General features: G+C 32.1%; 1 protein-coding gene across 2 annotated transcripts in view; it reads right to left on the bottom strand.

Annotated features, from left to right (window-relative positions):
* LOC126745931 (adenylate cyclase type 5) overlaps nucleotides 1–15,014 on the bottom strand; it is a 652,711-nt gene that overhangs the window by 394,874 nt on the left and 242,823 nt on the right. For both annotated transcript variants that reach the window (XM_050453997.1, XM_050453996.1), the window contains one exon: nucleotides 13,153–13,260. In XM_050453997.1, coding sequence (XP_050309954.1) covers nucleotides 13,153–13,260 — 108 coding nt within the window. The remainder of the gene's footprint in view (nucleotides 1–13,152; nucleotides 13,261–15,014) is intronic.

Genomic DNA, 15,014 nt, shown 5'->3' with positions numbered 1-15,014 from the left:
CAAGTATTTCATAATTCTCAAAATAATCAAAGTATGAATACTTATAAGGGTAATAATTACCAAAATAAATTTCAAAATACAGCAAATAATATATTTAAACAAACAGGACCACCAAACTTTAAATCTGAAGAATTGTATAATACTGAGTTTAGCCCCTATTGTGAAGAATATAACAATTATTCTGATAACTATTATGATGAACAATACGACCCCCAATTTTGCGAAAATAATATTCAATCTCAATACGAAGTTTACGAGCCTGAAGATGTACAACCAGAGCCTGAAATTTTTCGATAGAGCCTCAACAGAAAATCAACAGTTAGCAGCACCTATAATAAGTTACAATTTAATTACTGCTAGTAAATTACCCTACATTTTATTATTAAGTTTTTAATCGATAGTGGTTCATCTAGATCGTTTATTAACCCCGATTTAGTTTCTAAATATTACGCGAAAAATATTATAGAAGAGCCATTTATTGTGTCACGCGGAAATCAAATGTCAGCTCATAAACATAGTACTTTAATTCCATCATCTAAAATTTTTAATTTACCCAGAGCGGTACCGTTGAAATTTTATTTATTTAAATTTCATGATATTTTTGATGGACTCTTAGGAATAGATAATCTTGAAATTTTAAGAGCTAATTTGGATTTTGGTAAAGGATATTTATTTACCCCCAACTCAAAAGTTAAATTGCTTTTTCAAAGTACTAAAAGAAACTTAAATCAAATTACTGTAGAACCCCGATGCGAACAAGTTATTAAAATTAAAACATCTATCAAAAATGGTGAAATAATTATACCATATCAAAGTATTGGAAATTGTGAAATTCCAGAAAGTCTTTCTATTGCTAAAAATGGTGTAGCCATTACTACAATCTTAAATCGTTCAACAGAAAAAGAAATTTTAGACTTTTCTGTGCCAATTAAAAGAGAACGTTTTAATCGAAAACAAATAGAATCAATTGATTTTAATCTTAGCGATAACTATATGGAATATCATAATATCGACATCACTAATTCAATTCGAACTGATCATATGAATAAACAGGAGAGAAATGCAATTTTAAAATTATGTAAAGAATACTTTGATATTTTTTATGACGAAAATACCCCTCTTACCTTTACCAACGAAATAAAACACGAAATAAAAACCACGGATGAGACCCCAATTTATTCAAGAAGTTATCGGTACCCTTATATTTATAAGGACGAAGTCCAATGACAGATTTAGCAAATGCTTGACCAAAATATTATTAGACCCAGTTCGTCCCCCTGGTCGTCACCAATTTGGGTAGTTTCAAAAAAGGTTGATTCCAGCGGCAAACATAAGTGGCCTGTCGTAATTGACTTTCGAAGACTTACCGAAGTCACTATTGAATGCGCTATCCGTTACCAAACATTTTAGACGTTTTGGATAAGTTAGGCAAATGTATTTATTTTTCAACCCTCGATTTAGCGAGTGGTTTTCATCAAATTCACATGAAGGAAGAAGACATACCAAAAACTACATTTAGCTGTGAAAATGGTCATTATGAGCTTTTGTGTATGCCTTTCGGGCTTAAAAATGCACCCGCAACGTTCCAACGAGCTATGGATAACGTTTTTCGGGGTATTCAAAACGAAAAATGTGCAGTATATATTGATGACGTAATCGTTTATTCTACATCTCTACAAAAACATGATAGATAAGTTACGCGAAATTTTCCAACGACTTCGCGAAAAAAAATTTTAAATTACTATTAAACAAAACCGAATTTCTAAGAAAAGAAGTGGCCTATCTAGGACATATTGTGACCCCATCAGGCGTTAAACCGAATCCCGACAAAATTAAAGCAATCAAGTTATCCAATACCTAAAACGACTAAACAAATCAAAGGATTTTTAGGCTTGTTAGGTATAAGAAAATTCATTAATAATTTCGCAAAGCTCACGAAACCTTATAACTACTATAACTCATAATACCGAGTTTATTAATTGCTTTGAAACTTTTAAAAATTTACTAATAAATGACCCAATACTTCAATACCCGGATTTTAGCAAACCTTTTAATTTATCTACAGATGCCAGTAATATTGCATTAGGCGCCGTCCTTTCACAAGGACCTATAGTCTGGCAAGTGGATCTGAAACAGCGGCAGGAATGTGGGCCAAAATATTCGACGTTGCCACGTTTAACCTCAAAACGTAATTGTGCGGGACTTACTTTCTAATAATATGCAATATAAGATTTTTTACAATCACAAGATATAGAGGGTAAAATGTTAAGAATTATAATCTAAATAGTTATTCCATTTTGGCTTTAATACGCAATTGTTTTACCATTAAATATGGTACAATTAAATGTTTGTCCAAAAAATGGATCATGTTTAGTACATCTGGCAACATTACGTTCCACCTCTACATTCCTACTTCTACTCCTCTACTTCTTGTCTAATAAGGGTCAGCCATTATGAACCTGAACGCTTGTGATTGGTTTCCCTCGCCGCACGTGTTTTTGTTATGAATTATTTCGACAGTTCATTGGACAGCGTCTTTGTCACCTGTTTACAATGCTTGCTGCCGTTTCAAAACATTGATTATTATTAAAGATTGATTTTTGGATTCCGTTTATTTTATATGTTATTTATTATTTTGTTTTATTTGTGGCTATTAATTAAAAAAACTAATATTAGTGTTGTGTATACCTATAAGTAGGTAGTGTAATTTTCGTAGGTTTGGAGTTTCATTGTTTTATTACTTACATGAAATACCTAATATAAAATTTTTTAATTTGTTTTATTATTGTCTGCATATATACGAATAATAACATTTATTTTAATGAATAAATTCACTGAGGGTAAGGTTCTTCGTAGTCAAACGAGGGAAGTGATAGCAAACATTTACAGGTAAGTTATAATAATTTACTTTAAAAAAAGTGAAATACATTGTGCCTCTTAAAAAAACAGTAGTTTATATTATATTTTATTACTTTTGTATACCAACTATGCATTCAAAATGTTGTTATTAGGATTTGCGATGAAGAAGCTGCAAATAATCCGATGAAATTGCTCTTAAGCGTAAGCTTGATCGCGTTTCCCTTTATACCGGAGTCTCCGTATCATCTGTGAGAAAAATTCACAAGGAAGATGAAGAAAGGCGACAAAATAACCCTCATGAAATGTTAGCCAGTCCAGGGAAAAAACGGCCACGGAAAACTGTCGTCGAAAAAGATGACAGTTTTCATTTTCAAATAGTTAAGCATTGTATCACCAGATTTTACCTGGAATATAAAGTGGTTCCGACAACTAGAAAATTGTTAAGAAAATTAAAAGAAGAGGCAAATTTTTCTTATTCCAGGGAAACGCTTCGGCTTTTATTAAAGTCAAATGGCTTTTTTTGGCGTAAGTGTCAAAATAAGAGGAAAATCTTAATGGAGAGGCCCAATATTCTTTCCTGGAGATACAAATATCTTCGCGAAATACGAAAATATCGTAAAGAAGGCCGAAACATTATTTACTTGGACGAAACTTGGGTGGATAACGATTTGACGTTCAAGAAATGTTGGCAGAGCGATAGGGTTACTGGTGTTTTCAAAAATATTAGTTCAACGGGTAAGCATACAATACAAAACAGTGTGTATAAGTTACAGTCATATATTTTTTCACGGGCAAGGACCCGTTAAATTTGAGAAATATATATATTTTAAATGATATTTTAGGTCGGCTAACAATTGTTCATGCAGGTTCCGACAAGGGTTTTGTGGACAATGCCTGTTTAATATTTAAAGCCGGATTGGCCACAGGTGATTACCATGGCCAAATGAATAGGGAAAATTTTACTAGATGGTTCACGAAAAAACTTCTCCCAAATATACCTGCCAATTCGGTAATAGTGTTAGACAATGCTCCTTATCATTCGGTGCAGGAGGATAAAACCCTAACAAAATCGATAAAAGAGAAAAAAGAGAATATAATCGCCTGGTTAACTAAGAAACGTAGCTATAACAACTTAATTAAGCCTTCTGAACTGATAAATTTTAAATTTTAAATATATGATTGTACCTACATAATATGTACATACACGGTGAGCTAATGAAAACTTTCCAACCCAGTTTCTTCAGATATTTTCTTAAAAAAAAAATTTTTGATGATCGTTTTTTGACTTCAGGCGAACAAATTTATTTGGTATTTTCAATCCCTTAACTCTAACCTCCATGCGGGGGTGACTATCAACCCCAAAATCTAAAATAGGAAGGGGTGTCAAGTGATACCCTTACCATTTAAGATTTTGGGGTTGATAGTCACCCCTGCGTGGGGTTAAAGTTAAGGGATTAAAAATACCAAATAAATTAGACCCTTGCAGTGTAATATCGATTGGCAAACATTTTTTTTAAAAGAAAATGGCTGAAAAAAATGAGTTGAAATAAGGTTTATCCTGTATATTATTATGTATTACATATACTATATGTTATAGGTATAAGTCACGATGCAAGTGCCAGAAAATTTGATCTTTTCGATTTAGTTTTACACCACAAACCACCTGGTGACCAAAAAAATTATGTAGTTGATCGGATTATAAGGTCCCATGGGCATACTCCATTAAGAACACCGCCTTATTTATGCGAGTTAAACCCAATTGAATTAGCTTGGGCAAGACTCAAATTTTTAATAAGAAGTCGGAATACTACTGGCAATTTTAACATTACAACCTTAAAGGAGGTTACTGAGGATGCTATAACCTCGATTTTCGAAAATGATTGGCAGAAATTTTGCCAGCACGTAAGAACTGTGGAGGATAAATTCTGGGAAACTGACCAAATCATGGAAGAAATCAAGCCCCTTGTCATCACAATAGGAAATGAGGACAGTGACACTAATGGCAGTAGTAGCGAAGACGATAGTGAATACGAGGCTGAACGTAAAGAAAACGAGCTCGCTTATTTCACTAGTGAAAATAAAAACATGTTTAAGTGAAGTGTGTGACACTTAAAAAAAACATTAACATAAATAACAGTAAACGAAAAATTAGGTAAGTTATTTACCTTATATTTTTCTCAAATTACCTTACTTTTTCGGAAATACCAAAAAGAGTGAAAATTTCGCATAAAAAAACATAAAAAGTCCCGTTTCTAGTTTAACCGAACTTTTATCATTGCCAAAACGCTTATGCTGTTCGTTTTTTATAATCTATATTAAGTGGCTCATTTTAGTCGAAGTTTGACTTTTGTTTTGTTTTTTTTAATGATCTTCAAAATACACGTATTATTGCAGTGACGTGGCCCCCTGTGACCGTAGCAACTTTTGTTTAAACTTTGTTTTTAAATTCGGCTTAGCAACAGAGATATTTGCGTGCGACCCTGTATACAGGGTGTTCCACAATCAACGTCACAAGCTATAACTTTTTTATTTTAAGTATATTTTTTTAATATATTTTTAATAGCTATAGGATCACTACCCAAAATTTTCAAAATTCATTTTTGGGGGATTTATTTATTGGGGGTAGTGGTCCTATAGCTATTAAATTTTTTTTTAATTTTTATAGTTAAAAATAAAAAAGTTATAGCCTCTGACGTTGATTGTGGGACTCCCTGTATACCAAAAAAAAAGAACTTATTTCTAAAACCATAAAACATACAAATGAATAATTAATTAGGAAAATTTATTTTGATCAATTTTAAAATTATTTTCCTTAAATCGAATTTAAATAGTTTCACATAATACCTGCTGTCCATGTACACGCCACTGTCCATTGTATGAATGAAGTCGGTCATGTTGTCTCCACTACTGCATTCCCCTTACCTCAGGCCGAAGTGTTTCAGATTCGTCTGCCACACTGTATAGGTAACGATTTACCCATAGCATATGCATCCCGTACGTTAAATAATAGTGAGGTCAACAATAACCGATAATGGTACTGAATTTAAAAACTCTTTAATCTCAGAATTGTCCTCAGATTCATTTTATTTGTCCAAATTATCCTGATTCTAACAGTATGATCGAACGATTTTCGATCATGATCGATCGATAGAGTGTTCGATTATGATCGAACACTCTACAATTTTAGAACATATAAAAATTTTAAATACCAGCGGATTTCTAAAAACAGCAGCTATTAAAAAAATGGTTTATGCAATTCTTGCTTATAATCATACGATCCATTCCGTAACTAAATTAAAACCGCTAGATATAAGTGGACATATATCAGAAAATAGCCCTTTCGACATTAAACTCGATCAATTATTGATTAGCGACTATGTCAATGTTCATAAAGATAAAGTTAAATTGCTATACTCTCGAATTAATGAAAAATTACATCAAAATAAAGAGCACGTTATCGAAATAAAAATCGCGATGACCCCGAAATTTATCAACCAAATCAACAGGTTTATATCAAAAAGCATATAAGACAAAAAACCGCGAATGTTTTTAGAAAACCAACGATTCTTAAGACTACTGATAACGCTCAGAAAACAGTTTCTACAGATGTTAGCAAAAAGATTCATATGAACAATTTAAAACGACCGCGAAAGACATTTTCTTTTAGCGACTTCAAGTAAGTAGGTTTCTTTTCTTTTTTAGATTACTCACGTTCACCGTGGGAACCCAAGGAACCGGCGATATCGAAATAAGAAACTTAATTAAATTCAAAAATTTAATTAATTCCTGTAAATTTAGGTTTAGCTAAAATACAAGAATCGACTTATAATTTAATACATTATTTTAATCTTAATCCGTTGATTTTAGAAATAGTTCATTTAGATAATAAATCTAATAATTTAAGTTTTAGAGAGTAATAAATATTATAGGAATGATAGTCTTAACCAGTTAAAAATATTATTAGACTTAATTAGAAATAAAGTAAATATAAAACGTCATGAAATTTTACCAACTTATAGGGTAAAAAGAGGTTTAATCAATAAGCGGTAATATGGATGCATCTGACGGCGAAAGATACGAAAAATTGATAAAACAACTAGAGCAAAATCAGCAAAAAATAGCTGACGGTTTATCAAAACAAAATGCAGTATCTCTAAATGTCATTGACCAAATTAATGACACAGTAAGCAAAATAATAACTAATCAAAAAATATTTCAAAATAAAATTAACGATATATATTCGCTTATTTTAGGTTCTGAAGGTCGCTATTTTGCTGTTAAAGAATATCTTGATCAGTTAATCTTTATGAAATAATTAATTCGATTTTACAGGATATCGAGAATTCCATCACTTTTGCAAAAATGAATGTCATGCACCCTAGTATAATAAAAAACATAATAAATAATATATAATAAAAAACAAACGAATTATACAAGGAACTTTTAAAGATCGAAAAAAGGCTAGAAAATAATAAGTTACCACTTAAAATAATATTAAAAAATACTTTTATAATTCAAAAGTTCATTAACATTGAATGTTATATTTCTAACAACAAAATAACATACTTTTTAAGAGTCCCAGTTATGCAAGCTTTTGATTTTAAATATTATCATTTATATTCTGTACCAATATTTAATAGAAGTCAATTTAAGGCGCTTCTTCCGCGTAATAAATAGACTACATCTGTCAGCTTACCCCCTTAAGAAAATGGAGTCAATGAACCTTGCGAGATCCGAGTACTGGACAACAAAAACACCTCCACATGCCAAAAAGTCCAAGTTCTTGTAACAAGATCCAGAGTCCTACCTATTGATGAAACTAACCAATTGATTGGAGTTTTTTTCCCGAACCCGAAGTTTTTAACCTTAATTGTACTCATCACATTGAGTCTATTTGTTTGTAAGGCAGTTTCCTTTTCAATGTTCCACGAAGTTGTGAAATGCAGACGCAGGTCAAGGACGTTTCCTGATTAATCAACCAATATTCAATAGCCAATCAATGATCCTGCCAACAACCGAAGAACCAACGGTCCAAGATAATTCAAGCTTTCAAGTTCACCTCGAAGACATCAAACTGGATGAAGTTCATGCAGTCAAGTTTCAAGTTTTGCAGAATTCATCCTTTAATCCCTTAGCAGAACAGTCGATTATTGAACCCCCAAATTTATGGACAATATTTATTTATTGTTTAATTGCTATTGCAGTTAGCTATTGTTGCTATAAAAGGTTCCAGTCTACTAAATGATAAAAGAAGCCCAAGATTCCAGAACAGATCAACCTAGGAGATGTTCCACTTCAACTTTAGCCCGTTAAGTTAAAGCTAAGGGGGGAGGAGTTATGTGACGAGCCACCCTGTAAACCACACAGAAGCCAAGATGCTGACTCTGCCGTTTTCCCGAAATAAAACCATTGTGTCCGCCATTTTTGAGTTAGTCAATTGTAGCCCGTTATTCATGTAGCATATACTTATTGTAATTTTAATTAATAAATTGTTTTTAAAAAGGAAGTTCGGGAGTTTAAGAATTTAAGTCGTGTGTCACACCAAGATACCCACATAATATTTAGTTGAGTGTGTTTTCTTTTTTTTTTCAATTCTCTTTATATAACTTTCTTCATGATGTTAACCCACGCTTATCCTGTAAAGTGAGGTTAGTTGGTTCTCAATGTCGGGTAAAACGTCGTAGTCTGCTTCTCCCATGATACATCTGGCATTGTCCGACCTGGTTACCAGCGTGAATCAACAAACCACCAACTAGGGGTTGAAAGTAGTCTAAGAACGAGTTTGGAACAAAAGGAAAGAACAAAGAACAAACACGTGTTGACTCGATGAAAGGAGAGAAGTCCTGAGTGTATTTAACGTTCATGGCCATTCCCTGTAAACTTTAATTAAGATTTAGGCTAGGCTAGGCTAGGTTAGAATTATTATGAATTTTTATACCTATCGCTGCTCTACTAATTCTGTAACACGCCGTGACCAGTTTGAAATATTGTCAATTATTTAACTTTTTGATAGGATATGGTCTTTGATAAGTTTAAACCAAAAATTGTTAATTGTTCAGGTGGTCTAACAAAATATTATATTATTATGTATCTACAACTTTAACGCTGTCAAGTGGATTTTGCAATAAATGTTCGAGAATTTAGTATAAATAGGTTAGGTTAGATTTTTACCTATATGGAAAGGTGAAAGAGAAAGAGAAGAGATATACGTCATTTGGTCTAGGTCTACAACAACGGAAAAAAATATCCTAAGAATTCAAAAGGCTGAATGAATCTGACTTGCGGTTTACTTTGAATGAACATGAATAGAATGCAAAAAAAGAGTGAAAATTGAAACTGCCATTTTATGTACAAGAGGAAAGAGTGCAGCTATGCTTTGAACATAACTGCAATTTTGAGCATTTAGAAATACACTAGAGCAATATTTTAACAATCAGCCTATTTCAAATCCACAACTTCTCTTAAAGAAAGTCGTTAAATTTAAAAATCTTTGCGGTGTACGATGTGACGATTAAGACTTATTATGGTACAGACAAAATTATCATATAAAGAATGATATTATTTTTACATTCATATCTTAATTTTTTATAACTATAAAAAATTTTAACATTAAAAAATTACAAGCCACAAATGTTCAAAGTCGAGAAAATGGCGTTATTAAAATATTTTTAATTAACTGTGCAATTAGAGTATATTAAGATGTGCTTAAATTATGTTTAAATGAAAACTGCAGTTTCTTCAGCCTGTTCAACTTTGGTCCCTGCTTCTAAGACCGCAAAAAATATATAGATGCATTTGAAATTAACGAATAGACTAAAGCCCAAGTCAACGCGTAGTATTTTTAAAATATTAAGAGTAATTTTTTTTCAATTTAAAAATAAAGCAATAAATGTACTTTTAAACAAAAGATGCTTCAGAAAAATCGGTCCACCAAGAGCCGAGTTTTAATTATTTTTCTAACTCAAGATAAAATCTTCCCCAACCACTTTATTTTACTAGGAAGTTTGTGAATGTAGTTCCATGATTAACGGCACTTTCGCACTTTAGAATTAATATGAATTTGAGTAATTTATAGTTCAGGTATTTTTTAACTTGATATTCTGATTATCAAAACGATGAAATTTTATCATTACAGGAAGCGGAGCGGGCCGTGTGAAATATTTTAATATATTAGTATAATAAAATATTATATTTTAATAGATTATTAAACTGGTTTATAATACAGGGTGTCATTAATTCCTAACAATTCTTTTGTTCAAAATTGGTATATTTATTAAACAAAACAAAATCTGAATTGTTACAACATATTAACAGAATTCATTTTAGAATGTTACATAACTGCAGCAGTGGTATGCAAAATTAGGCAATGCTGTAAAATAAATTAAAATTCGCAAGGCACCATGTCAACTAAAGCTACCAACAAAGATTTTTTTAAATTCAATCAAGAAAGCAATGGCAAGCTTTTGCTTCTATATAAAACTTTGAAAAGGTGGGCACCATTCTAGAAAAATTTATCATTCAAAAAAGGGAAATCAAACAACGAAAAAAAATTAGGTGAAATATTTGGTAATTAGTTCACATCAGTTGAGTATTTAGCAATTTTGTCAATGTTTTACAAAGCAAGGATCAACAAATTTTTAGCACTGAGTTTTTATTTTCTTATCACTTATCAGAACCAACAAATAGTTATTTAAATTTACAAGTAATTTATTTTAATTTAATCAAATTGAAAAATATAGTTTTACTTTGCCTATTACCCACAAATCTAGATTTTATAAATATTCTCTTATAAAAAAATTTTAATAATATTTAATTGTACTACTGTATAACTTTTACTCTAACTAATGTTGAGGTCATTTAAACCACGCTGAAAGGTTTGAATAAATATTAAACTATGACACTGACAGTCAAGGCAAGCAAGAACATACAATCTAGCAAATTCAAGCTACTAGGATTTGAAATGAAATAACCTAAATTGAAACCCTCAAACACGATGAACTTACTAAAAAATAGACCTTATAGGTGAAAACATTAAAAGAAACGTCCCTTAGTTTTAATATTTTGACTCTGCGATTACTTTTGAATACGTACGTTTTTTTTAAATTTTATTTATTCTTTTATTTTATTAATTTTTTTACTTTGTCGTTCTCTTAAACGTAAGCTTCTTTTATATAGTATCACTTATATCACAAGAACACATGTTTTTATTTTATTAATCATTAACACAATGCGAATTTTTAATCCACAATACAGAAGCTAGAAACGTTTTATAATTTTTAGTTCCTATTTCTGTTTACAAAACAACCCTCATAAACATAAGAAATAGTTTAAACATTATTTAATCTTTTAGTTTATCAGATAAAGCAATTTCTTAAATTGAATATACTTTGAACTACGAAGTATTTAACTAATAATAACTACAAACAAAAAATAAACTGAAGAATCCTTTGTGTTTCCGACTAATGTCAATTTGTAAGTAAGACAATGATTAGTTAGCATAAATTGGTAAATTGCAATTTAACCTCCAATTAAAAATTAAATGAGCAAGCAAACGCAAAACCAGGTGATGTTTGACTTAGCAAATTACGAATTAAATTGCTCAGCACTTAGGACTTAAAAATCCCATTAGGCTAGAGAGGTTTTCTCTTTAATTCCCTATTCTGGCCGTATTTAATTGGTAATTAGGTAAGAGGCTAGACAGTCGAAACCACGTTTCCTAGAACATAAATAATTGAAAACACAATGCATATACAGTAATAGTACTGCTAAAAATAATTACAAAAATTTAAGTAAGAGATTTAAGAGTTAAGGGCACTCAAATGGGTGAGTTTAAAAAGCGGTCTTTTGAAAATTGTGGGCTTAAAATACGACATAAGATTTCGAAAAAAATCCTTTGTCTTACATTTTGACCCTAAATCAAAATACTGAAAAATTATTTGGAAAATTGGAAACCGTAGTTTTTGCAAGGATGAGGGTTTTTTCGTAAATAACTTTTTTGAGGTTATTTTTTTTGCAACGTAGATTAATTGTTTACAAACTACAAATTTTTTCTAACAAAAAAGGTATTATTGTTGCACGGTTTTCGAAAAAATTAAAGGAAAATAATTTGGTTTAGTGGATTTGTAACTGGTTAATCAATATAACCTTATGAAAGTCGTAGCGTTTAAAAAATAACCATGTGATTATTAAATAAATAATTGAAAAAACAAAATAAATTAATTATTAAAATTTCTTATTGAAATAATGCATTCCTTAATTCATAAATTGTAAATGTCCAAAGTGATCATCTGCTTTTCTTCTTCACAATCTGCAAGCCCTGTGGAATATGCCTGGTGTTTTGTGATTTGATTGGAACAGTCAAAAATGCGTTACCGCTCTTCAGTATTAATCGGCACTGAATAAACCAAAATTTTCAAGTGGCTTCAGAAATGGAAACCTAGTGTAATAAGATTTGGTTATCTTGCTGATCATCCATAACAATATTTGGCTTGAAATATTCATAGTGTGTAGGGTAAAATGATAATATAAATAATGTAGTTTTAACAGCCGTATATTATAAAATCTAATTATTTAAGAATAATTGATAGATTAAGGTTGCAATAAGTTTTAGGTAAATTTATTATTATTTAACTTCTAGTACTTGTGGAAATTTGGACAGCAAAAAAACTCTAAGGAAACTCAGTTAGTCTCAACTTTTCAAGATTAATTTAAGTCTTTTTCAAAGAGTTAGACCCTTCGAATTAAGTAGTACAGTAATGTAATGTTTTTGTTACAAAACGCATAGGATAGCCATAGTAGGTAAAAAAATACGAGCACACGAATATTTTTAAATAACAATATTCCAACTAACTGTTGTTTTGCTGTCCAAATTTCCACAAGATCCCAAAGTTAAGCTTAATAAAATAATTTTTAGTTCGTTAATTTAAATATATAAGCTTAACTGTAATATAAGCTTACGATTTAATTTAACTTTAACAAATGAAGTTTAAATTACTTCAACTTATTTAGTATTTTATTGCCCGCTAACCCTCGGACAAGCATATATACATTCGCAAATTTAAACAACATAACTTCAGCAGTTTTTTATAATATTTTTGTCATTTTGTTTGTTCAAGTATAAATAACAATTTAATGAAGCGAATTTAATTTTCAAATCGAATTTTCATTTGCTTTATTTCAAAAATAACTATTATAAAGCATGATTATTTATAAAACTACATACGAATAACTAGCAAATTTACGTATATGTATATAATAATAACTTCCTAATATAACGTCACTGAAAATACTTACCGCATCTCGTTTTCGGTCCCTTAGGCTTAGTCTTTGTTTCCAATCACGGCGCGGTGGAGTCGACTCAGAGCTCTGGGGACTCTGGAGCATTGGCGTGGACTGCATGTTCTGGAACAAAAATCTTTGCTTTAGATGATTTGATTGTTTAATATTGAAGCAATGTGTTAAAGGCAAATTGCACATTTTTTGCAAATAAGAGCGTGGTTAGTTATTTTGAAAATTTGAAAATTTTTTCTCGTGTGTATTAACAGCAATAAAAAGAAACTGTGACTGTCTTATAATCTAGTTCATCTGGACTACATCTTTCTATCTTATTGAAAGACTAGAATTAGTATTATATTGTATACTATTCATCATTCACCAGGTAGATAAAAATATGCAAAAAAATGAGTTGAAACGTATATATCACTGAGCCAAAATCAGATTTATTAGAAACGCATCATGATAAAAAAGAGGAGTTTCGGTCAACTATTAAATTGTATCATGTAAGTAGACCATAAAATTATTTAAACAAGCAACCCTAAAAATGTTTTTATATATATAAGATATAGTGAGTTTTTATTGGTAATATAGGCTAAGCAATACGTCCTTTGCGCAAATATATCCTTATATTATATTTTTACACTTATAATTTTTCATGTTTTCTATCTTGTGCGTTGTTAGAATATTGTAAGTTGATACTGTTACTGATATTGAATATTGAAAGACTAGAATTAGTAAATAAAAACTTTAGTTGAAATCAACATGTGCTCAGGGTTAAGGAAAAATTGAAATTGTTAAACAGTGGACTGCCAGAGGCAGTTATGCATATAGGTCTCCTGATGGACCCATCATGCCCCATCGGAGGTTACCAGAGGCAAATGGTTATAGAAAAACCGATAAGGCTCTCTAGTCTGAAGGACTTAAAGTCGCTCAATGCACTGAAAGTGTTACCCAAGTATTTGAAACTGGCGCGCGTGAGTGCTGGGCACTCTCTGACCACGCGGTCAGTGGGTTCATCCTTCTTCCAGCATCATCGGCATTCCGGGTTGTCCGCAATGGCTTCCTAAGTGCCAGTGTCTGGTTAAAAGACCTGTCACTAGCAGAATTTCGCGAAGTAGATTTTTCGTGAGACAGGCAGAGGGCCCACTTATGTGCGCCTTGGTCTGTCTCATACCAGAGGACTCAGTTTATCTTCGGTGGGTCCACTTGCCCAGCAGACCGTTCGTTGACGCGACCGCTACGCATATGGCGATACCAATTATAGGTTCCGCCCCATCGGTACATTCGCGAATCCCAGTCTAGCAAGAGAGTCCGCGTCCTCGATACCTGCAAGGCCTCCGTGGCCATGTACCCAGACGAGCTAAACCCTGCATCCAACCTGCACCAGTTTTTCCAGGACTTTTATGCACTCTAGTACAAGCTTGGAGCTTACCTTGACGGCCGTGATAGCCTTAATGGCAGCTCTGCTGTCCGAGCAGATTAATACGATTTTCTGTCCGCATTTTAATATATCAAATACTTCGGCCTGGAATACAGTGGCGTGCTTCCCTAGTAAGTATGCTCTACTGGTATGTGGGATCCCGCCACAAAGCCCTGATCCAGCTCTGTTATTCATTCTGGAGTCATCTGTGTACCAGATAGTCCCCCTGTTTAGCAATGCAGGACTGTTGGAATGCTGCCACTTCTCTTTGCCTGCAATGTGCGTCACGAATCCTTTGTAGTCCACTGTCACTGGAGCTATGCAGTCACTGCCTATTAGAAGGAGAGGACATTCCTGTATGGCCCGTGACCAGATTTTTGCGTGACCGGTCTCACCAGTACATAGTTCGTCGAGGACGTATAGCCTGTGCGCAGTTCTCATTGCCTCGAATTGCACAACG

This window comes from Anthonomus grandis, chromosome 16 (genome assembly GCF_022605725.1).
Source record: "Anthonomus grandis grandis chromosome 16, icAntGran1.3, whole genome shotgun sequence".
Taxonomy (NCBI): Eukaryota; Metazoa; Arthropoda; class Insecta; order Coleoptera; family Curculionidae; genus Anthonomus; species Anthonomus grandis.
This window is presented reverse-complemented; position numbering and strand designations above follow the sequence as displayed.